The 24,612-nt window shown below is 46.6% G+C and overlaps 2 protein-coding genes and 1 long non-coding RNA gene across 13 annotated transcripts in view; 1 reads left to right on the forward strand and 2 right to left on the reverse strand.

The window, feature by feature from the left end:
* Positions 1-36: 36 nt before the first annotated feature.
* Positions 37-5,846, reverse strand: LOC114785888 (cystatin-F). Its single transcript, XM_028972540.1, has 3 exons — positions 5,409-5,846; positions 5,200-5,319; positions 37-753 (listed from the first exon to the last, which is right to left on the reverse strand). Exons 1-3 carry the CDS (start codon positions 5,589-5,591, stop codon positions 667-669), a joined length of 390 nt encoding a protein of 129 aa, XP_028828373.1. The 5' UTR covers positions 5,592-5,846; the 3' UTR covers positions 37-666.
* Positions 5,331-24,612, forward strand: part of LOC114785789 (glycine N-acyltransferase-like protein 3) — a 35,775-nt gene continuing 16,493 nt past the window's right edge. For 2 of the 11 annotated variants that reach the window (XR_003749098.1, XR_003749099.1), the window contains exons 1-8: positions 5,331-5,824; positions 6,610-6,774; positions 6,842-6,949; positions 9,139-9,262; positions 9,415-9,541; positions 10,782-11,031; positions 15,265-15,578; positions 17,562-17,714. Coding sequence is in view for 7 of the 11 variants with exons in the window: in XM_028972383.1 (XP_028828216.1) it covers positions 5,645-5,824; positions 6,610-6,774; positions 6,842-6,949; positions 9,139-9,262; positions 9,415-9,541; positions 10,782-11,187 (1,110 nt within the window). In the remaining 4 variants the exon portion in view is untranslated. Of the gene's footprint in view, positions 5,825-5,873; positions 6,322-6,605; positions 6,775-6,841; positions 6,950-9,138; positions 9,263-9,414; positions 9,542-10,781; positions 12,227-12,514; positions 14,925-15,264; positions 18,340-24,612 lie in introns of those variants that run through there. The other 9 variants (XR_003749100.1, XR_003749097.1, XM_028972384.1 and 6 more) reach the window with 9 other exon arrangements.
* Positions 12,172-12,858, reverse strand: LOC114785929 (uncharacterized). The gene is made up of 3 exons (XR_003749131.1): positions 12,616-12,858; positions 12,475-12,517; positions 12,172-12,370 (listed from the first exon to the last, which is right to left on the reverse strand). It is a non-coding gene; the product is annotated as an uncharacterized LOC114785929 (long non-coding RNA).

A 24,612-nucleotide genomic window follows, 5' to 3' on the forward strand; every position in this document is an offset into this window, starting at 1 on the left:
GTTTTAAACAGCGCTGGTTAAACGCATGAGACAATATAATCTTTAAAAAACGTTTTAATGAAGTTGTTGGCGGTGACATGTCGGAGTTACAGCAGGGAGGGCGATGTGATTTATTAAAATATGATTATTCTCAGCAGTGGGAGCCACATCACACAGTTTTATTTCCATATATTCAGAAAACCGGCTGTTCAAACAGTAAAACTGAACATTACAACAAAACTGTCTTTATAGACACTACAATATACAATAATAATACGAAATCCAACGTCGAGTCCACACTGTAAAGAATGGAAAGTGTGCAACATGCAGAACAGTGAGAAACCGGGCGGAGTCGCGGCCGAGGCCTTCGTTTACTGAGGTGGCAGAACGTCACACCAACTCCACGAGAACAACACACCACGAGTCGCACAGCGCTAAAGCCCACGAGGACCCACACACACACACAGACGCGTACGTACGTATAGCGCCATGCCTGCGCCCGCTGGGGTCGCCTGTACTGCTGCATGCATCTAATCTTCATGCATCTGCTGCCGGATGGAAAGAAAACACGGATCCCACCCCCCCACCCCACCCATCCCTTCATTCGTGTCACAACGTCTGGTACACAAGCGGCGGAACGGTGAAGATGGACGTCCGGCGGTGCCTTCGTCCCCCCGGGACTCGGGGTCAGTTGCACTGGTTGGACAGAAGGTAGCTGGGAGCCGGGAACGTGGAGCGCGGCACGGCGAGGACCACAAAGCTGCAGGTCATGGTCTGGAGAAACACAATCAACAACAACACCAACATTTATTTCTTATAAAGCCCATAATCACATACAGTACGTCTCAGTGGGCTCAGTGGGCCCTACAGTTGACACCCGACACACTTCACCCTTCTGCACACAAGGAAGTGTCATGATTGACGGAATCCGGACCGGAGTTTAACATTAGTCCTGTGTAATGTTTCCTAATCATGTTCCCCTGTTTGTCATGTTCCCCTGTTGTTAAAGCTGCCCTGTTTGTTTCTGTTCTCCATCGGGTCTTTGTTATGTTACATGTTCACCATGTTGCCGGATGTCTCCCCTGTCCAGTTCATAGCAAGATTAAACCCCTGTCTTGTGAATGCGTCCTTCTTCCTCGTCATCTTGTCTCATCATCTCCGTTCATTTGCCCCGCCATGCCAGATGGATGTGACAGGAAGAAACGTTGGGAAGGAGTGATGGAGATAGGGACGCCCTTCCAGGGTAGAGTGAGCCTGCAGTTGGTGTCAGTGCAGGGTTTGGATGATTTGTCCAAGAAGAGAAAAAGTCCTACAGTTGTAGAGGTGGTCAAGTCCACAGTGTAGTATAGAGCATCTGTCCATGTTTGGAGGTAATGGACAGGGCAGAGTAGGTTTTAGTCCAGTGTCATGGTGGACATTACGTGTCTATTTTGATGCCACTAGTCCATTTGAAGATCCATGAAGCTTTTAAGCAGTAAAGAACGTCAGGAGTTCAGAGTAAACCTGCTTTAACAACTCTGAAGTGTAGAGGGTAAAGTTCTACTCTACACAGTGTGGATTAGTACCAGCATGCACTGCGCAGCCAGTAGGGATGTTAGCGGGCATTCACCCACCGTTAGGCAGAAGATGGGGTTACCTGATTGGTCTGTGAGGGGCGAGGTGCTACTCTCCTGACCCGCCCTTCCGACACCAAACACTACAAGTGTAATATAGATTCACTGATGACCAGTGAGGACGAGTGGAGTAGCTACATAGTGTAGTATGACAAATGGTGACACGACACTCAGTAACACAGTGAAACACGGTGACAGTGTGTAGTAAAATGGCGTAACTCCATCGTGTGAGGGTGGAGTAACTGTGCAGTAAAACAGTGTAACTTCGTCATGTGAGGTTGGAATAAGTGTGTAGTAAAACGCTGTGACTCCATTGTGTGGGGGTGGAGTAACTGTGTAGAAAACGGTGTAACTCTGTCGTGTGAGGTTGGAGTAACTGTGTAATAAAATGGCGTAACCCCGTCATGTGAGGGTGGAGTAACTGTGTAGTAAAACAGCTTAATTCTGTCTTGGGAGGGTGGAGTAAGTGTGTAGTAAAACTGTGTAGTAAAAATCTGTAACTCCGTCGTGTGAGGTTGGAGTAACTGTGTAATAAAATGGCGTAACTCTGTCGTGTGAGGGTGGAGTAAGTGTGTAGTAAAACTCCGTCGTGTGAGGTTGGAGTAAGTGTGTAGTAAAACGGCGTAACCCTGTCGTGTGAGGGTGGAGTAACTGTGTAGTAAAACTCTGTAACTCCGTCGTGTGAGGTTGGAGTAACTGTGTAATAAAATGGCGTAACCCCGTCGTGTGAGGGTGGAGTAACTGTGTAGTCAAACTCTGTAACTCCGTCGTGTGAGGTTGGAGTAACTGTGTAATAAAATGGCGTAACCCCGTCGTGTGAGGGTGGAGTAACTGTGTAGTAAAACAGCTTAATTCTGTCTTGGGAGGGTGGAGTAAGTGTGTAGTAAAACTCCATCGTGTGAGGGTGGAGTAAGTGTGTAGTAAAACGCCATAACTCTGTCGTGTGAAGGTGGAGTAAGTGTGTAGTAAAACTCCGTCGTGTGAGGTTGGAGTAAGTGTGTAGTAAAACGCCATAACTCTGTCGTGTGAGGGTGGAGTAAGTGTGTAGTAAAACTCCGTCGTGTGAGGGTGGAGTAAGTGTGTAGTAAAACTCCGTTGTGTGAGGTTGGAGTAAGTGTGTAGTAAAACGGCGTAACCCTGTCGTGTGAGGGTGGAGTAACTGTGCAGTAAAACTCTGTAACTCCGTCGTGTGAGGTTGGAGTAAGTGTGTAGTAAAACTCTGTAACTCCGTCGTGTGAGGTTGGAGTAACTGTGTAATAAAATGGCGTAACCCCGTCGTGTGAGGGTGGAGTAACTGTGTAGTAAAACAGCTTCATTCTGTCTTGGGAGGGTGGAGTAAGTGTGTAGTAAAACGGTGTAACTCCGTAGTGTGAGGGTGGAGTAAGTGTGTAGTAAAATGCCGTAACTCTGTCGTGTGATGGTGGAGTAAGTGTGTAGTAAAACTCTGTGACTCCGTCGTGTGAGGGTGGAGTAAGTGTGTAGTAAAATGCCGTAACTCTGTCGTGTGAGGGTCGAGTAAGTGTGTAGTAAAACTCCGTCGTGTGAGGTTGGAGTAAGTGTGTAGTAAAACTCTGTAACTCCGTCGTGTGAGGTTGGAGTAAGTGTGCAGTGAAACGGCGTAACTCCATCGTGTGAGGGTGGAGTAAGTGTGTAGTAAAACGCTGTAACTCTGTCGTGTGAGGGTGGAGTAAGTGTGTAGTAAAACTCCGTCGTGTGAGGTTGGAGTAAGTGTGGAGTAAAACAACGTAACCCTGTCGTGTGAGGGTGGAGTAACTGTGTAGTAAAACTCTGTAACTCCGTCGTGTGAGGTTGGAGTAAGTGTGTAGTAAAACGGCGTAACCCTGTCGTGTGAGGGTGGAGTAACTGTGTAGTAAAACTCTGTAACTCCGTCGTGTGAGGTTGGAGTAACTGTGTAATAAAATGGCGTAACCCCGTCGTGTGAGGGTGGAGTAACTGTGTAGTAAAACAGCTTAATTCTGTCTTGGGAGGGTGGAGTAAGTGTGTAGTAAAACGGTGTAACTCCGTAGTGTGAGGGTGGAGTAAGTGTGTAGTAAAACTCTGTGACTCCGTCGTGTGAGGGTGGAGTAAGTGTGTAGTAAAACGCCGTAACTCTGTCGTGTGAGGGTGGAGTAAGTGTGTAGTAAAACTCCGTTGTGTGAGGTTGGAGTAAGTGTGTAGTAAAACTCTGAAACTCCGTCGTGTGAGGTTGGAGTAAGTGTGCAGTGAAACGGCGTAACTCCATCGTGTGAGGGTGGAGTAAGTGTGTAGTAAAACGCCGTAACTCTGTCGTGTGAGGGTGGAGTAAGTGTGTAGTAAAACTCCGTCGTGTGAGGTTGGAGTAAGTGTGTAGTAAAACGGCGTAACCCTGTCGTGTGAGGGTGGAGTAACTGTGTAGTAAAACTCTGTAACTCCGTCGTGTGAGGTTGGAGTAAGTGTGCAGTGAAACTCTGTAACTCCGTCATGTGAGGTTGGAGTAAGTGTGCAGTGAAACGGCGTAACTCCATCGTGTGAGGGTGGAGTAAGTGTGTAGTAAAACGCCGTAACTCTGTCGTGTGAGGGTGGAGTAAGTGTGTAGTAAAACTCCGTCGTGTGAGGTTGGAGTAAGTGTGTAGTAAAACTCTGTGACTCCGTCGTGTGAGGGTGGAGTAAGTGTGTAGTAAAACGCCGTAACTCTGTCGTGTGAGGGTGGAGTAAGTGTGTAGTAAAACTCCGTCGTGTGAGGTTGGAGTAAGTGTGTAGTAAAACTCTGTAACTCCATCGTGTGAGGGTGGAGTAACTGTGTAGTAAAACGGCGTAACCCTGTCGTGTGAGGGTGGAGTAACTGTGTAGTAAAACGGCGTAACCCTGTCGTGTGAGGTTGGAGTAACTGTGTAGTAAAACAGCGTAACGCCATCGTGTGAGGGTGGAGTAACTGTGTAGTAAAACGGCGTAACCCTGTCATGTGAGGGTGGAGTAACTGTGTAGTAAAACAGCATAACCCCATCGTGTGAGGGTGGAGTAACTGTGTAGTAAAACAGCGTAACCCCATCGTGTGAGGTTGGAGTAACTGTGTAGTAAAACAGCGTAACGCCATCGTGTGAGGGTGGAGTAACTGTGTAGTAAAACGGCGTAACCCTGTCATGTGAGGGTGGAGTAACTGTGTAGTAAAACAGCGTAACCCCATCGTGTGAGGGTGGAGTAACTGTGTAGTAAAACAGCGTAACCCCATCGTGTGAGGTTGGAGTAACTGTGTAGTAAAACAGCGTAACGCCATCGTGTGAGGGTGGAGTAAGTGTGTAGTAAAACTCAGTCGTGTGAGGTTGGAGTAAGTGTGTAGTAAAACTCTGTAACTCCATCGTGTGAGGGTGGAGTAACTGTGTAGTAAAACGGCGTAACCCTGTCGTGTGAGGTTGGAGTAACTGTGTAGTAAAACAGCGTAACCCCATTGTGTGAGGTTGGAGTAACTGTGTAGTAAAACAGCGTAACGCCATCGTGTGAGGGTGGAGTAACTGTGTAGTAAAACAGCATAACCCCATCGTGTGAGGGTGGATTAACTGTGTAGTAAAACAGCGTAACCCCATCGTGTGAGGGTGGAGTAACTGTGTAGTAAGTGTTGAAGGCGGAGCACCTTGGTGTTGGGCAGGTTCTGCAGGACGCAGTCGCTCAGCTTCAGGCTCTGCGTGTTCTTGCACGCCGTCTCTCCGACCTCCACCACCATGCTGTACTTCACCCGCGCTGGGGGGTAGATCTGCGTGGGGGGGGGGGGACAGGTGGCCGGTTTGGTGGCGCAGGTGACAGTCCGCGACCGCGGGGACCGGGACCGGGCGGCGGCCTTACCTGCGCCGTGTCCGACAGCACGGACATGACCTTGTACGCGTACGGGTAGTTGCTCATGCGGTTCTGGGCGCTGATGGCGAAGTCGGCGGCCTTGATGACGTCAGGGCTGAAGCGCGCCAGGTCCCCCGAGACGGCGACGTCCGCCGCGGCGGCGGCCAGGAGCAGCGCCAGCAGGAGGGCCATCGTCGCTGCGCGGTTCCGACGACAGGCACTCAGTGGGCGGACATTTCACCGGAATGACGTCACGTGACCCCACCTGCTCCGCACGCCGCGGCTCCGGACGTCTGCCGGTCACGTGGGTTCCCACCGCCGCGTCTCGTCTCTATAATAACAGAACCCGCCCTGCTGCTGGGCGGCGTCACATTTCCACGGCGGCGAACAGAAGCGTATCACCAAAACGATTGTTATCCTGTCAGGTGCGTTTTTATTTTGTTCTTTAATACGATTTTTTTTATACCTCCTGGTTTCGTTTTGGCTGCGATGACGCGGGCACCTGCGTGCGCATGCGCGCTCCGGTCCGGGGAAAAGTTCCTCCTGCCGCGCCGCGAATAAATCCGGTTTGGAATGAACTTTCTCCGCGCAGGATGGTGTTCTTTTAGAAGATGATGAGATCGGGAGTTTCTAATAGAGCCAGACTGAGCTTTATTTCGCCTGGTCGTTAGTATTGGGAACCCTGCACCCACCACCCATGTTTATTTGTTCAGGTATGGGGGTACAGGGTGGTACAGGGTGGTAGTGGCCTAGTGGGTAACACACTGGACTACGAACCAGAAGACCCAGGTTCAAACCCCACTTACTACCATCGTGTCCCTGAGCAAGACACTTAACCCTGAGTGTCTCCAGGGGGGGACTGTCCCTGTAACTACTGATTGTAAGTCACTCTGGATAAGGGCGTCTGATAAATGCCGTAAATGTAAGTGTGGGGAAGTTTAATTTTTATGATGTTGATGAGAGTTATATTTCTTGTACTGTTTGTGTTCATATTGTTTTTATGTAATTATTTATAGAATAATTAAATGTGTAGTGATTTGTTAATCCTTATGTATATATTTTTTGATTGTTTAATTGGTAATTTGACAATTAGTATATTTTTCTGTATGGGGAATCAATTTATCGTATCCAGCTTTTCTTGCTTCACCGGACGGGGGCCCGGTGCGAGACGCTCTGCACCCACCACCCATGTTTTATTTGTTTCAGTAAGACATCAGTTCCGTGTCCTGTCTCTACTATACGACCACGAGTTCTTGGAAGGGACCTGTCCGGGGACGACGGGTTACAGAAGACGTCCAGCATGATCGTGCTCGGTGAAGACGAGCTGCAGCAGGCGGAGAAGGCCCTGGCGCCGCTGTCCCCTGCAGCGGTGAAGGTAAGATGTTCTGGCGGAGAAGGTCGTGCTGCTGCTGCTGCTGTTTGCGACCTGTGTTGCCCCGCAGGTCTACGGCTGCCTGTTCAGCATTAACAGGGGGAAAGCGCTCAACCTGGAGGTGGTCGCAGACTCCTGGCCAGACTTCAGCGTCCTGGTGTGTAAACCGAAGGTTCAGGTGCGATTTAAACATCTCACACACACCCCACATATCCCTAATCGCCACACGGACAACGCGGCCCGATACACGGAAGTGCCGTATATATACAGTACAGCCAAAAGTCTGGACACCTTCTCATTCAACGTGTTTTCTTTATCTTCATGACCATTTATGTTGGTAGATTCTCACTGAAGGCATCAAAACTATGAATGAACACATGTGGAGTTCTGTACTTAACAAAAAAAGGTGAAATAAGTGAAAACATGTTTTATATTCTAGTTTCTTTGCTCTGATTACTGCTTTGCACACTCTTGGCATTCTCTCGATGAGCTTCAAGAGGTCGTCACCTGAAATGCTTCTCCAACAGTCTTGAAGGAGTTCCCAGAGGTGTTTAGCACTTGTTGGTCCAGCTCATCCCAAACAATCTGGATTGGGTTCATAGTTTTGATGCCTTTAATGAGAATATACCAACATAAATGGTCCTGAAAATAAAGACAACACGTTGAATGAGAAGGTGTGTCCACACTTTTGGCCTGTACTGTAAATACACATTGTAAAATCTAATTTAAAGTTCATTTAAAATTTCATATACACTGAACACAAAAATAAAACCTCCCAGATCGGAATGAATGTAACTTTCTTATTATACTTTCTTCTTTACATAGTTAAATGTGGTGACAACACAATCACAGACAAAAAAAGTGTAAGAAATGCCAACACCATTACTGAGCTACTGCCAAACCAGTCATGCTGGAGGATGTTTCAGGCTGCAGAACGTTCTCCACAGCGTCTCCAGACTCTCTCACGTCTGTCACATGTGCTCAGTGTGGACCTGAAGAGCACAGGGTGCCAGTGGGGAATTTGCCAATCTCTGTGTTCTCTGGCGAATGCCAAACGTGCTCCACGGTGTTGGGCTGTAAGCAGAACCCCCGCCTGTGGACGTCGGGCCCTCATACCACCATCATGGAGTCAGTTTCTGACCGTTTGAGCAGACACATGCACATTTGTGGCCTGTTGGAGGTCATTTGCAGGGCTCTGGCAGTGCTCCTCATGTTCCTCCTTGTACAAAGGTGGAGGTAGTGTCCTGCTCCTACGGCCTCCTCCACATCTCCTGATGTACTGGCCTGTCTGTGGAATCCAGCGTCAGGGACCGTATACAAAGTGCATTTAATGGAAATAATGAAGAAGAGAACCAAGCTCCATTACTGGAACAGATAGTGTCAAATTGAAATCAAATTCAAATTTTATTTGTCACATACATAGTCATACACGGTATGATATGCAGTGAAATGCTTTTTGCGACTACTACAGACCACAGTATTGCACATGTTGCAAGTATACAATGAACCAATATGCAAATATTGCAAATATAACCAAATATTACACTTTTACGTCTTTAACATAAAATATGTGTAACTGGTAGGGTGAAGGTGTGCAAATGAGTGAAATACAACGTATAAGATAAAAAATAAAAGTAAAAAGAGCAGAGATTGTGCAAAGTGATTTGTGCAAAGAGTCCAGAGTGATTGAAAGAGAAAGTGCTGGAGTGTATTAAAGTTGTACTGCTCTGGTTGTTGAGAGCTTGGACAGCCTGCGGGAAGAAGCTCCTCCTCATTCTCTCTGTGTTGGACTTCAGGGAGCGAAAGCGCTTCCCTGATCGCAGCAGAGAGAAGAGTCCATTGTTGGGGTGGCTGATGTCCTTCACTATCTTCCTGGCCCTGGTACAGCACCGTTTGCTGTAGATAGATTGAAGGTCAGGGAGCTTGGTACGGGTGATGCATTCAGCTGATGGTACCACCCTCTGTAGGGCTCTCCTGTCCTGCATGGTGCTGTTCCCAAACCAGGTTGAGATATTTCCCGTCAGGATGCTCTCTATGGTGTAGGAGTAGAAGTTCCTGAGCCCCTTGGAGGGCAGTCTGAAGTCTCTCAGGCGTCTGAGGTGGTAGAGACGCTGCCGGGCCCTTTTCACCACAGTGTTGATGTGACAGGACCATGACAGGTCCTGCGTGATGTTAACACCGAGTTATCGGAAGCTGTGCCGGAAGCTGGACCAGCATTTGTGGGAATACATCACATTGACGTAGAGTCTTGTCTTAAAGATATGGGGGCCAAAACTAAGTAAATATCCGAGGAACCTTCATATGCTTTACAAACCATGTGCTGATTAGAATGTTCTCACTGTGCATGTCTGTCATCATGGTGAACAGGGGACAGCAGACCGTGAGGGGGACTTCAACATTTACAGCATCTTCTCCAGAGACCAGGCCAGCCTGAAGAAGTTGTTGAGCAGCCCAGGTCTGCTCAGATGGGACGCCTTCACTCTGCTGGCTGGTTAGATGGAGAATTTAAAATCTGAAAAATAGTTTCAAATAAAAATATCTGGGAAATATCTGTTTTAATTCATCTGAACTCTGTATGACCGGTGGTTTAATGATCTTTGATGGCTGCTGTCATGACTCTTTGCTTCTATATCATGTTTAAAGGTGTGGACATCAACCACCTGGATGCAGTGACAGATCTGGCTGCTCAGCACGGTGTTCCTGCCAGAACCCAGTGTGTGATGCATGTGTTGATGCTGAACAGTCATGATCAGCTGCGAGTTTACCAGAGGTGGGTGAAAGCCAGTATCATGAGGTTCCATCTGTGACTTCAGTTGTCTTGCACTAGAGACAATTACAGTAAGAAGTAAATATCATGATGTAATATCAAGATCTTTAGAAGTTCTGGAAGTCGGGTCGGGCCTCTGTGGACAAGCTGTTTGTCACGGTCCTGAAACCAGTTCTGAAAAATCTCTAGGTTGGTGGTAAGTCCCATCTTCAGGAATCCAGGACTCAAAGTTTCCCAACAGAAAACGTGTAAAGCATCACCCTGTTTCAGGTGGCTTGTCCTCATTTCATAGCGCGTCCTCCATACCTGGTCCATTTGTGCTCACCTGCTCATTAGAGGAGCTTTGGATGTGGACCATTTAATTGGTGATTCTTCCTTGGAACATCTTACTATTTTGGAGATTGGACTGAGTCGTTTAATACCTCAATTTAGAATCAAAGTACCTCAGATATTTACACTTGCAGACAAAATGTCACATTTTTGTGCTTCAAACACGTCAACTTCAACTGACTGTTGACTTGCTGTTTGCAGGTCCCCTATTATGAAAATGTGTTAATTTTTTATTTAAAATTAATATGAGTTCCCCCAGCCTGTCTATGGTCCTGCAGTGGCTTGAAATGACTGCTTTGGTTATTCTGTTTTGCCGTTCAGAGAGCGGGAGCGACGGTCTGATCTGGAATTTGTCCCCTTATGACATCATAAGGGGAAAGGTTGCCTCCTGTTTCTCATGCTTTTTCTACCCAGAGAATTTGATGCCCCTCCACTGACCGTCATGGCTTCCAAAAATGCGAAGCATTGCAGTCACTCGATGATTGGATGTAAAAATGAGCAGAATTTTTTTTGTTTTGTTCCGTCACGCGAGAATCTGAAGAACCAGCGGGTTCATCTTATTTTTTCAGGAAAAACGTTGACACGACTTCCTGTCTGTGCCAAACATCCTGGTTGATGAACAGTGCTGATGACATAATTTCCACGAATGCCCCCTCAACTTCTATAGGCCGCTCTCCTCCTTGTCCTGCCTCCCTCCTCCTCATTAGCATTTAAAGCTACAGACGGTGAATCGGTGCATCCTGGGAAATCTCACTGTGGGACTGCATCAAAGTGGCTAATTCTGCACCAAGAGACTTCAGATACAGAATTAAGGGACCAACGAGACAGATATAAAAGAAAAAAAAATCATGTAATGGGACCTTAAATATGTTCACCTGGGAAAAATTTGACAAGAGCTTCTTCCTCTTTTCAGTGTTCCAGAAGATCGGATCCGTCCTCTCCAAGCAGAGCATGCAGCTCTAGTTAACAGCACATGGAAGTACGGAGGCGACCACAACAGCTATAACTCCGTACTCGGCTACATCTCCAACCACCCTAGCCTGTGCGTGATGGACGAGGGTGGAGGCGGCCCGCTTTCCTGGGTGCTGGTCTACCACCACTTGGCCCTGGGGCTTCTCTACACCCTGCCTCAACACCGGAGAAAGGGCTACGCCAAGACGCTGGTGAGCCGCATGGCAGGGAGGCTTCTGGAGCTGGGGTATCCGGTCTACTGTTTCGTGGAGGAGGGGAACAGCGCCTCCTACGGGCTCTTCACATCGCTGGGCTTCACGGTCAAGGAGAGTTTCCGCGCTGTCTGGCTGGAGATCAATGAGAAGTAGTGAACAGAGCTCCGGATGCTGTGATTAATACTTTTTTCATGTTCAAATTTTGCTTTCGAGCATGAGCAAGTCACGTGACCCTGAGTTGCTCAAGGGACAAGGTCCCTGTAACTAATGATATTTCAAAATCCACTTAAAAATCAGCACTATATGAATTTTTAAATCCCAAGCTTTACCCATCACAACACAGAGGACACTATTCACCAAAACTTACATGACTGCAAGTTATAGAAACACGTAAAAGTATGTATATACTGTGTATCTTATGCCTGACCCTGTTGATGCAAAAGTGGAACATAAGCTGATAAAAGGAAGGTTCTGTGGCCTTGATGGGCGCCATCTGGGGTGAGCTTGTGTTTCGACATTGTATGTCCCGTGGTATAAACGCTGTGAACTGCTATCAGGGGAGGAAGTTCTTCTTGCGAGCTCCCCTCCATGCACGGTGGATTACAACTTGGTAATCAACTCAGTTGAATTCCTATATTATATTCCCCGGACGTGAAATTTCCCACCACACCCACCTGTAGGTGAAAGTGATTATTTGTTAACGTGTCCTCTGTACCTTCATCAAGGGGACCTCAGTGGCTCCTTGGCGGTTCTGGATTCGAACCTGCAACCTTTTGCTTCCTTACCTGCTAGGCCACCACTGCCCCAACTGTCACCATCAGATGGCGGGTTTAGACCAGCAGAGAGAATATTTTAAATCATATAAAATGAACAAGTTTGGTAAATGCAAATAATGCTTTATTGCAAAAAGATATTTTGGATACAAGTTCTTCTATTTACCTGCCTTGAATTCTGTCTTTCTGGTCTGTTTCCTGTTCATGTATTAAGTCCAGTCCTCCATGTCTAGTTCTCCTTTAGTCTAGGACTTAATCCATAAAGAGGAAAGTGACCCTTTACCTCAGCAGAGAAGATATCGAGCATAGATAAAACCAGCTTGGAATGGAAGTGCGTGTGGATTTATGTCTCCATTTAGTTTTGCTTTGACAGAATCTATTTTTAAGAGTATTTAGTAATAAAGTTGTTGAGGAGTCTATGCTGCTGTCTTGTTGGTTTGAGGATGTAAACTCTGATAAACATCATCATGTCCGGTGGTGTTGAGGTTTAGACTCTGGTAGACTGAGCTCATCTGGTCGCTTTTGTCTTCTTCATACTGGACGTTCTCATTATCATCAGTTTTCTGATTCACCAATTCTGTACTTCTGAATGACTCTAGATGATCTCTAGATTAACATTCTCTGTCTCCATCTTGGTCTGTAATGATGAAGTTCTGTACCGTCGTACCTCAGCAGCTTCTCTCCTCGTCTTTCTGTCTCTCTTACAGCGCCTGCATTTAAAATAGAGGCAGGAGTGAAAAGTCCTGACCAGATCAGCACACGTCCTTCATGTAGTTGGAGCTGCATGTTCAGTGCAGGTTCTTCTCACCATATGAAGAAACCAGAGATGATACAAGATGAAGCCACAGCTGCTGTTACTGCATATAGAAACACAGGGGGAGTCGCTGTGGAGAAACAATTCTGCTTTTTAATACCAGATTTAGACACTGAGCACTGATCAGAACCAGATAGAAAGAGATCTGTACCAGAACCCTGAACCGTTAGTGGAACAGCAGTAGAGTTCTGGACTCCGACTTCATTCCTCGCCTGGCAGGAATACAGTCCAACCTGAGCAGAGGTGAAGTTAGTGATGGTGTAGTTCTGTCCTGCTGCTACTGGAGAAGCTATGTTCTCCTTAAACCAGGTGTAGTTCTTCACTGGAGGGTTGGCATCACTGCTGCAGCTCAGAGTCACTGAACCTCCTTCAGGTATCTCAGCAGGTGGAGCAACCAGTACTCTGGTGTTCGTGGGACAATCTGAAATAAAATCTGGGTGTTTCAGTGTTTACTGCACATATGGAACACATGCACTGATCTATCTTCATCATGTGAAGTTGAAAGATCTACTGACATCTGACACTGAGCTCCACTTCAGCAGAAGACAGGTCCTCATGGCCTTTAACAGCACAGGAGTATCTGCCCCCATCCTCCCTGCTGACTGGGTGGAGCAGCAGTTCATTGTTCTTGGTGGGTTCCATCTCTAAAGGTTCTCCATTCTTCTTCCATGAGTATGTAGGGCTGCTACTCAGATTGCAGGAGGTTTTACACTCAAGTCTTACATCATTTCCTTCTGTTGCTGCACCAACAATTTCCACCTGCAGATCTAAGAATTAAAATAAAACAGAAATACTCGATGTTAAATAAGATGGACATTCCTGTCATGTGATCACGGTGAGGCTGGTGACCAGGAGGACGAACCTGAAGCAAACACATTATTCACATTATTATTAACCAACATCACAAGCCTTGCACACTGGTCCACTGTTCACTTTGGACAGTTGAAGCTGTGCTGCTTCCACTTTTACTTTCTGCATTTTTATGAGGTCTCACCCTCCAACTCTGAGTGGCTGGAGAGACAAGATACCTCAGCAGCATGGAGCTGTATGGGAATGGAGATCTTGCTCTGCCTCTACAAATGAGCCTATAAAGGACTAGATACGTCTCTCAAGGAATCCTGTGCACCAGCTTTAGAAATGGGACCCAGCGATGGTAGCAGCAGAAGTTAAGGCAGAACTCAGATAGCAGGACTTTGTGGGGCGGGTCCTACAGAGGGGGTCTTGGTTTGGGTGGAACAGCATCCACAATGCAAAAGGTGCCACCAAAAGAACATCAGTATCTGACGGTGGAGATGGCCAGATGCCTGCAGGAAGCAGCCTGGTGAAAAATGTCTAAATTCAACTATTAACTTGACTTTCATCTCCATACATCTAAATAGTGAAGAAATAACCGTGTCACTGTTGGTCTGCTGGTGGATTTGTTCACTGATTCCAGTAAAATAATAAAACTGACACCAGATTCAACGTCATAAATAAGAGACTGAAGAAAAATACATCAGCACATTTACATGACAGTAATTTATGAATGAATCGAGAGAAATAAAAATGCTTTTCTTGTACAGCATGAGTTGATTAAAGACTTTACCTGTTACTGACAACTTGATTCCTGGTTGCCCGGTAGATGTTTCTCTTTCTTTATCGGTTTTAATTTTGCAGTTGTACTCATGCGCATCACTTTTATTCAGCCTTGTTATGTTGAGGGAACACCGACTTTTTTATCTCCACAGTCTGCATGAACTCGGCCTTTGTAGTTTGGATGCTGAGAGAGATCAATATATTCTCTCCGTCCATACCATGGAACCCATCCATATTTAGTCCAAAACACTTCCTTCACTGTAAGTCCAGGGGGGTAAGTGTAGCTGCAGGACATCACAGCTGATGTTCCCTCTAAAGCACAGATAGATCTAGGTCTGTACCGTACATCCCACCTCTGACCAACACCACCTGAAACAAACATGGAGATAAAGATCAAATAAATAAATAGACACTTAAGTAAATGTCAGTAAATAAGAGACTGACCTTGGATGGAGATCAGAATGAGAAGAGAAGTAAAAGAGGAGATTTTTATCATGGTCACTGCAGCATCCGTCACACTGTGAGAAAGAGACAGAATCCTGTTCCTCACAGCTCTACAAGACTCATATTCACTGTTTTATTAAATATTTCTTCCAATATCCCACAAAGGAGAGACATGAAGGTCAGTAGGACTGGGACAGAATACATGTGTGTGGATGTGAGGGAGAAGAGCAGGATGGCCGGGTTACGGGGAGTAGAGCTGGTGAAGGTGGAGGAGTTTAGATACTTGGGACGTGTGTAAGAGAGGGTGGGACGGGTGGAGAAGAGTGGCAGGCAGGTACCAATGAGAGAGAAATGGACGGTTTACAGGACAGTAGCAGGAGAAAACGGAAGTAGAGGAAGAAGATGGAAATGTTCTTATTATTCGTTCATTTAATTTGTCTACGGTTATTTTTTAAGTGGGAAGATGTTCTTACCAGATGTGAAGTGAATCGTCTTCTGAAGGTGAATGTAGATGAAGGTGCAGCTCTCCACACCAACTGCACTGTGTGGTTAACACGTTTTAATCTCAAGTTATTAACGTGCAGATGAACTGACGTGTGTTTCTTACTTCTCTGTTTTGTCCAGTTCCTCTCTCGCCTGCAGATGCCTGTGACCTCGACACGCTGAGCCATTCATGTCTCTGTCTGAGGGCGGAAGGCCGAACACCGACTTCCCAGAGAGGTTCGAATTCCGGCAGGTTCTGTGCAGGGAGGGCGTGTCTGAGCGCTGCTACTGGGATACCGAGTGGAGTTGTTGTCATGGCTTCTACATCCATCAGCAGGAAAGGAGATGATTCTCGGCTGAGATCCGGTCCCAAGGCCTGTAGTTCAAGGTGCAGGGGTGTATCTTGCCTCCTGACCTTCTACAGCATCTCCGTGGATACGCTGACCACCCTACAGGTAGGGTTGCAAAGGGGCGGAAAATTTCCAGTAAATTTCCGAAAAGTTTCCGGTAAATTTCCATGGTAAGTTAAGCTTGGGAATTTTGGAAATTAATGGGAATTAAGGAGAACTAACTGGGAATATATTATTTCCAAGCATAAATATAAACAGAAATCATAAGAAAACCTCCATGCAAAATGTTTTCAACAGATATTTCAACAGATTTATTTGTAAGTACAGTAGAATAGAACACGTTTCAATAACTTGTTTCATGGATGAATAAAAACATAAATGTTGAGTTCAATATTACCATCCCCTAACCCCGTTCATTCAAAAATGCCCCCTGTTCAAAAATCTCCACAAAGTCCCATTCAAAAGGTTAAATGAAAAATGCCACTTATCCTCCAAAACGTCCCATTAAACATGCAAATCTTCCTTCAAGCAATCCTCTTTTCTCATTTTTGCTCAGTCAATAGACTCTTCCTGGACCTCCTCATCATCCAACAACATGTCCACTTCCTCAGCATCCAACTCTGAGTCTTCCTCTTCAGTGTCACTTTCCAACCTTGTTGAGGATGGCTCTGTGTCAGGCTCAAAGAGCCGTAGGTTTGCCGGAATGCCGACCAGCTTTTCCACTCTCACATTTGTGAGCCTGTTGCGAACCTTTGTGTGGGTGTTCCCAAACAGTGACCAGTTGCGCTCGGAGGCGGCTGATGATGGTGGGATTTGGAGGAGGATGGAGGCTACAGGTGCAAGGGCCTCAGATTCACATAGTCCCTTCCACCAGGTGACTGCAGATATGTGCTGGCATGACTGCCATATTCCATCCCCTTTCCAAAGGCCTTGCTTTGTTCGATACTTTGCCAAACTGCCTAGAACTTTGCCTTTATTGAGACCCAGGTGGTCAGACATGGCTGTAATGACCGCATAGGCACCATTGATCTCTTCCCCAGAAAGTATGCCCTTGTCATATTTGGGGTCCAGCATGTATGCTGCTGCATGCACTGGCTTCATGCAGAACTCCCTCCACTGTTCCAATGACTTGACCACAGCCGTTTCCTCTGCTTTCAGTAGTAGGGAAGTGGGCAGAATTGTCTGGATTTCTTCTTTGAGTTCTGCAAAAAGGCACTGGACATCTGACAAGATGGCACCATCCCCCTCTATCTTCGCTATTGCTGCTGCAATAGGTTTGAGGATTTTCTGACTGCTAGATATTCTTTCCCACCAACTTACCTCACTTGTTAAGTCCACAGGCTCAAATGTGTGCCTTCAATGCTCTTTGTCCTTCAGGCTCAAAAGTGTGGTCCATGTGTACATGTGATGGAGGCATGCACAGTGCCAGTAGGTGGTCTCAATAGCCATGCAGCAAGCATGTGCTCTGTACATGTGATTAAGGAATGGCATGGATATTCAAGTGTATTTGAATTGCATTTGTTTGTTTTTTTCAATATTATGCTAAAATATACTTTGCTCAACTATATTTAAGTTCCCTAAGAAGAGCCAACCTTCAATTTTGAAAATTCCCAGTTTATTCCCATAAATTCCTGTTAATTCCCGTTTATTCCCATTAATTCCCGTTAATTCCCATGGAAAGTTTCCATCTTTGAAAATTCCGGGAATTTTGCAACACTACCTACAGGTAACTCTGCTGTTCCTCATGTTCTTCAAAGTGCAATCACATATAAAACTGATGTCATGATGTCTACAGGCAAGTTTGCTCCCCAGACATGTGATGTAACGTGTTTTGTTGATGCCTCGGTAAGATGGAACGTCAGGACACCGGCAGGGTGTTTAAAATGGCCGAAGTTTCCTATTGGTGGACAAATTTAATGGGCAGGGCCGGCCGTCTTGCAGCCTGCATTGAGCACCAACCCCCCCTCTCACAAGAGCACATGAATACACATTGCCGCCTACGGCAAGTTCCGAGGGGACGGAAGTGCTATTGTCCATGTTTCAAATGACATACAAATGACATTTACTTCATTATTTCATCCATTTCAGTTTCTCAAACATGTTGTCCGCCGTTAAGGGAAAACCGCAGTGAGGCGGATTTAAAGCAACACTGATGGCGACGGCAAGTTCACCTGGGTCATCTGTTATGCATCTGATTATAAAGCCATCACACAGGCCTGCACTCCATCATTCTATCACAGGGTAAGAAACCGTACATACTGTCAGGGTACATGTGTACATCTCAGTTTGGTCTATCGGTTTGCCATTCAGAACACCGACTCAACTACGTCCAACTTCATTTACATTTACAGCATTTACCAGATGCCCTTATCTAGAGAGACTTACAATCAGTAGCTACAGGGACAGTCCCCCCCAGGAGACATTCAGGGTTAAGTGTCTTGCTCAGGGACACAATGGTAGTAAGTGGGATTTGAACCTGGGTCTTCTGGTTCATACGCGAGTGTGTACTACCACCCTTGAACTTCATCAGGCACCTTGAAAAGCACAAGGGTACGTCAGCGGGTCACTGGATCTTATCATGTGTAGGAAGGTGAAGCTTCATGCAGATTCCCTCCCAATGTTTCATTTGATTAATATTTCTTATTACCTATCAGTGCGCCGAAACGACACGTCCTGGGAAATCTTATTGTGGGTGTTACGTCCTGTTCTGTGTTTGTGTTGTGTTTGCAGGATGACCCTCTAGTCTTCCTCACCAGAATGAAAAACGCAAATCAGCATCTTTTGAGCTGGTCCTTATATCTACAAGGGTTTAATGTGGATATCAGGTACAAAAGGGGCTCTGATAATGTTTTGGTGGACACCTTGTCACGCTCCTACCAATAAATGTTTTTTTTTGTGATCAACAGTAAATGTTGATTTTTAGTGGTGGGGGAGTTACGTCTTGGTTTTTGTGGTGTGTTTCTGCTCTGTGGTTGTGTTGTGTTTGCAGGATACCTGGTGAGCCCACCTGTTCCTGCTGTGGACAACCAGGATAAAAGGGGCCTCGGTTTCCTTTATCCCTAGCACTCCCCTATGAAAGAACACAACTTGTTGTGTCGGCCTGCTTTTCGATGTTTGTTTGGTTTTCTCGGTTTTCCCGTTTTGTTTTCCTCTTTATTTATATATTTATTTGTTAATAAAATACTTGTTAAATTTCACTGTTTCATCTTAGTAGGTTTTTGTCTTTTATTTTGTTATGTGCTGGAACCTCTAGACCGACTTGTAACAAAATTGGGGGCTCGTCTGGGATTTGTTCTCTGTTTTTCTCTCTGGGACATCTGTTTTTTTCTGGGGAAGATGCACGTTCGGCAGGCGTCTCCAGCCGGATTTTCGTAATTCCTCCATCGGAGCGCATTTGTTGTTTTGTTGGTTTGTGTTTGGGGATTGTATTTGGGTGGTGTTTTGAAGAGCAAACCTGGGGGGAGCTTCATGGTTTGTCTTCTGACAGACCGCGAACCTTCAATTGTTAACACTCTTTGAAGAAGAGAAGGTTTATTTAGTGGGATCGTGTTAGGCAGGTTTAGGGTTCAGAGTTCCCATACGTTGTTGCTTTGACAGGCGCTGGAAAAATCGCACGTTTCGCTCAGTTCACAGCCTTATTTTTTTGGTGCTGTGTAACTTTCTGCCCATGTCTCTTGGTAACATGTCATTGGCAGACAAATTTATTCAGAGCCCTTCGTACGAACTTGTGTCACGTTGCACCAAATAGAACTTGTTGCAAATTGCAGAAAATTACACGATTGAATTAACGAGCGAAGATAAAAAGTTGAAGGAATCTCTGTTTCAAGTCCTAAAACGGGGTTTACTGGGCATTAATGTCATTGTGGAGGGTCCGGGGTCTCCGCAAACTGCAGCCAGTAGCGTCTCTGAAATTGAATTAAAGATGTGTGAATATTCTTTTCTGGAACGTCAGATGCAATATGAAGCAACCAAGTAGAGATCTGAAGGAAATTGAGAAGTAGCGGGATTTCATCTTAAAGAAGTTAGAATTAGAATTGTCTGCTAGAGAAGACGCCGTGGTTCCGGCAGTTGTAGGTGCTTCCCCCGTCTCTGTTCCACCTGTGTCTCCTCCTCACGTCCCTCCTGTTGACCCGACTTCTTCTGATCCATGGGATCATGGGTTTGATGTGTCCCGTGATATTCGTCTCGTCCCTCCTTTCAATGAACGGGACGTCGAGAAATGTTTTAAACATTTTGAGAGGGTTACCATTACATTAAAATGGCCAACTGGTGTCTGGAGACTGTTTTCACAGTGTGTGTTGTCTGGTAAAGCTCAGGAAGTTTATTCTGCCCTTACAGTTGAGCAGAGTTCGGACTACCATACGCCGATTATAAATGCATATGAACTGGTACCTGAAGCATACAGACAAAAATTCTGTCAACAGCGGAAAAATTAAAGAATTACGTATGTTACGTATGTGAGACACCCAAAACAAAGCTGGAGGAATCCCAGAAAATCTTCACCACCAAAAGACCCTCGTGGGTGTTTTTATAGTCATAAACTGGGTAATTTAATTGCTGCATGTCCTCGTTTACAGAAAAAGAATCTAGTGTCGTCTAAATCACTCCCAAAGAGAGTTGGGCTGGTGCACACTTTTACTTTGGAGAACATTCACAATGAAATTGATCCTGGTTATGAGCCATTTATTTTAAGTGGAACGGTGTCGCTTACTGGCCGTGTGGAAGATGACGTGGCTATCAAAATTCTGCGTGATACTGGTGCTGCACAATCTTTTATTCTAGATTCTGTTCTCCCCTTCTCTACGGAGAGTTGCTGTGATTCCGACGTGCTGGTGCGGGGAATTGAAATGGGGTTGACTAGAGCCCCGTTGCACACTCTTAAAAAGCGAGTTGGTCTCTGGTGTTTTCAGGGTTGCGGTTTGTTCTCGGCTTCCGGTGAAAGGGGTTTCCTTTCTTTTGGGGAATGATGTCGCTGGAGGAAAAGGTTCTTCCAGTTCCGGAAGTCGTAGACGTACCCATGCCTGTTACAGACGTGGACTCAAATTTGGCTTCAGTCTTTTCTGCGTGTGTCGTTATTCGAGCTCAAACCCGTAAATATCAAGATGCCGTCGGGTTATCTGACACTTTTATGTCCGACCGCTCAGCTGTGAGATCGGCGCCTGCCTCTTCTGCGCATGCACCTGAGGTGATGTCCACATCTGGTGGTTCTGCAGCTGCTGATGACGTGTGGCTGAGAGTAGATAAGGTGTCTAAACTGAGTGAAACTGATTATGTGGTTCGTACGTCTGATAGATGCTGTAAAAGTGGAAAGAGTCACAATAAAATGATCAAGTCTTATGTTACCAGGGATGTGGAGAAAGTAGCTGCTGGGGCAGTTCCAGTTGCATCCGTATCCTCTGTGGCGACTTCTTGCTACAGTCCTGAGGAGGACGGCCTTACTCTGCGAGATGTTCCTGTGACCATCTCCAGAATTCTGAGATCATATCTGATTTGGACTCGTTTCTTTCACATCTATCCGATCAGCATGCATGTGTCACGTCGCTGTCTAGGGGTCAGGAGACGCGACAACAAACGAGGGGAATGTGTGCAGTGGGAAGACACAGATACCAAACCCAAGTGAAATATTGTGCTTTTATTTACAGTGAGTAAATGTTGTGTAGTTGCTATATACAACTACACAACAATTCAGAGGAGGACAACACCATGAAAGGAGAGATAAAACAACTACTCAACAAAGCCACAACTAACCACACTAATCACTAACACACAACAACTCTTATCCAACTCTAACACAATCCAAAACTCCAACTCTAAACTCCAAAAGTCTCCTCTCGCTTCCTTCTCCTCCGGCTCCACAACAGTGAGCCCTGAATGGTGGCTGGAATGGTCCTTATGTAGTTCTCTGTCCTGTGCGTTGATTGGCTGCCAGTTGATAAGGGAATTGGTGGGTGGAGCTGTAATCCAAATCTCCTCCCCCAGCAGACAGCCTAAAAGAGAACACGCCCAAAACAGAGCACCCCAAGGCATTCTATGGCCTAAAGGACGTAACACATTGATAGGCCTCTTTCCTTCTTTGTTTTCTAGGTCGGTGGTAAGTCCCATCCCCAGGAATCCAGGACGCAAGGTTTCTCAACAGAAAACTGGTAAAGCATCACCCTGTTTCAGGGGTCTTGTCCTCATTTCATAGCGCCTCCTCCATAAGTTCATACGTGGTCCAGCTGTGGTGCTCACCTACTCATTAGAGGAGCTTTGGATGTGAACGATTTTATTGGTGGTTCATCCTTCTTACTATTTTGGAGACTGGACTGAGTCGTTTAATACCTCAATTTAGAATCAAAGTACCTCAGACACTTATTTTTTTTGTGCTTCAATCACGTCAACTTCAAGAACTGACTGTTGACTTACTGTTTAAGGGTCCCCTATTATGAAAATGACTTCATGTGTCACGTTCCCCTCTAGCTCAGTTGATGAATGGAGGATGCAGGTTGAAAATGAGAAATGCGTATTTTATTTAAACTCAGGGGAAAAAAAATTAAATAACTGAAATGTCCTTGCTTGTAGTGCCACGCCTCTCCTCAAGAGGTCGTGTTGCGGGATCTTCAGCGAGGCCCTCAACGTGAGAGCCGAAGATCGCCTTTGTCTTTCACTGGCCTCGAACCGGCGTCTCTGTGTTTCTTGCCTTAGCTTAAACCCATGTGTGCTTGATCCTCCTACGCTGGATTCGAACCCGTGTCCTCCGTACACAGCGTGAGCGTCTTTCCTTGTTGTGCCACTCACACACCGGTATGTCACCTGGGTTGAACAGCATACGGGAATTCTGCACAGGGTATGCAGGCTACAAACACACACGGAGAGAGCGAGAGAGCAGGAGAGAAGGGGAGACCCGGGAGCTGCGGCGTGGCGGAGCTGTAGCGAGCCCAGAGGGGAGAGTTGGTACTCGGTACTCATAATGACCAGACGTTGTGCTGAATGCCGTCTTCCACTCGTCGCTTGCTTGAATCCTAACCAGGTCGTAGGCACTCCGGAGGTCAAGTTTAGTGAAAAAACCCCATACTTCACATACTTCTCCATTGCCCGAGTCTCTGGCTCAGACATTGGATACACACGCGACCAAGGAGGTGTTGCTCCAGGCTGGAGATCTATGCTGCAATCCCACGCGTGGTGTGGTGGGAGGCTTGAGGCCTTGGAGGCACTAAACACCTCCGCCAGATCAGAATAGTGAGGGGGAACAGAAACGGGCGAATCAGCTAAGGGGCTTTCAACGGAAGTAGAACTAACGGAAACGGGTGCCAAATTGCAATGAGAAACACAAGATGGTTACCACGCGGTAATAGTGCTTTCGACCCAATTGATGCTAGAGTTATGCTGACGTAGCCAAGGTAATCCCAGCACCAATTGGGTGTCTAACATGGGTAAAACAAAAAACTCTAGGGATTCAGAATGGTGAGGGGGAAAAGAAAGAGTGACCAATTCAGATTTGTGCGTGACTGGTGCTAAAGGACAGTGATCGGCCGTGGCAACTCCACCCGGGATATCGAGAGAACCGAGACCAGGGATAAAGAGATTAAATTCCCAGCCGATCCCAAATCTATAAGGACAGACACAGGGATAGAGTTATCACAATGGGAAATGACACCAGAAAGAAAAAAAACTGAATTGGTAGGATGTGGTGGATACTCTAATACTAGCCCCCTCTGGTACTCGAAGGCGTGGGCACCCGACTACGGAGTGCCTTGGGTCCGCGCATTAGAGACAAAGTCCTAGGTCTTGGCATCTCCTCTTCTCCTCCGCCGACAATCGTGTGAACCTCAGTTGCATGGGTTCCTGGGCGGCTTCCGCACTCCCTGGACCAGGGGCAGGAGTCTCTGACACCGGATCGGACCGGATCCGAGGACGAACGTGTCTAGAAGAAGTTGTCGAAGTAGTTGCAGGCGCCAAGTGCCCTTTCCCGCGCAGATGCTGGTCTAGCTTAATGGCCAGAGTGATCACGGCATCCAGCCCTAGATCGGCATCGCGGCAGGCTAGTTTGGTCTGTAAGTCTTGCCTCAAACCGTTCTGGAACACTGTTATGAGCGCAGGCTCATTCCAGCCACTGTCTGCAGCAAGAATTCGATTGAGTAGTCTGCCACAGAAGCGTTGCCCTGCCTGAGCCGCAGGAGGCGCTGACTGCTAGACTGCCCCTGGTCCTGGTGGTCGAAGACGGTCTTGAAGCTTGCCAGGAATGCAGAGTCAGATGTCGTCTCAGGGCCTCCTCCCCAATACACGGCTGCCGCCCAGTCATGAGCACACGCAGAAAGGGGAGACCTGGTAGCTGCAGCGTGGCGGAGCTGTAGTGAGACTAGAGGGGAGAGTTGAGTTCCAGTCCTACTGTGGGGTTCACTGTCATTGCCGTTAAGGACAGCATGTGGTGCGGCGATAAACTCAGGTTGTGTGAGGGAGACCAAACGCAGGACTAAAGGAACCGGCTGGTTATAAAGAGGAGTGGACAGACCCATTACCGCTAAGCTAACCAATCACCGATCAGAAATCATTATCCCGCTAAGCACCCTTGAATCCCGTGTCTCTAGCTTTTACGGCTGGTAACAGGAAACTGAAAACTTCTTCCTGTGCACAATAGTAAACGGTACTTTTTACACTTTCAACCAGATTTGTGGGCGGGCCGTACAACCTAGCAAAACAAACAATATGTCATAGCCTGCACCCTTCACCACTTACCTGTGATGAAGAACAGGTGGGAATAATCAGGGTGCTAGTGAGCACCAGAAGAACACACACTAATACATGGAAGAGTTTGACCGCTGGGGGCGTGGCAGAGGTGGCACGAATGTTACATCATGAGATGGTTTAATATTAATACGAGTTCCCCCAGCCTGTCTATGGTCCTGCAGTGACTAGTAATGAGTTTTTTGGTCATTCTGTTTCACCGCTCAGAGGGCAAGAACGACGGTCGGATCTGGAAATTGTCCCCTTATGATGTCATAAGGGGAAAGGTTACCTCCCGTTTCTCATGCTTTTTTAACCCAGAGAATTTCCCGCCCCCTCCCATGAAACATTATCTCCACCAACTGTCATGGCTGCCAAATGTGTGAAGCATTGCAGTCGCTTGGTGATTGGATGTAAAAATTAGCAGAAATGTTTT

This window comes from Denticeps clupeoides, chromosome 3 (assembly GCF_900700375.1).
Source record: "Denticeps clupeoides chromosome 3, fDenClu1.1, whole genome shotgun sequence".
Lineage (NCBI taxonomy): Eukaryota > Metazoa > Chordata > Actinopteri > Clupeiformes > Denticipitidae > Denticeps > Denticeps clupeoides.

Excerpts from the sequence above, each read along its gene's own strand:
- LOC114785888 (XM_028972540.1), bottom strand. The coding sequence starts at position 5,591 with ATGGCCCTCCTGCTGGCGCTGCTCCTGGCCGCCGCCGCGGCGGACGTC. Across the intron at positions 5,320-5,408 it reads TGCTGTCGGACACGGCGCAG|ATCTACCCCCCAGCGCGGGT; the intron begins GTAAGGCCGCCG and ends CCCCCCACGCAG. Across the intron at positions 754-5,199 it reads AGAACCTGCCCAACACCAAG|ACCATGACCTGCAGCTTTGT; the intron begins GTGCTCCGCCTT and ends GTGTTTCTCCAG.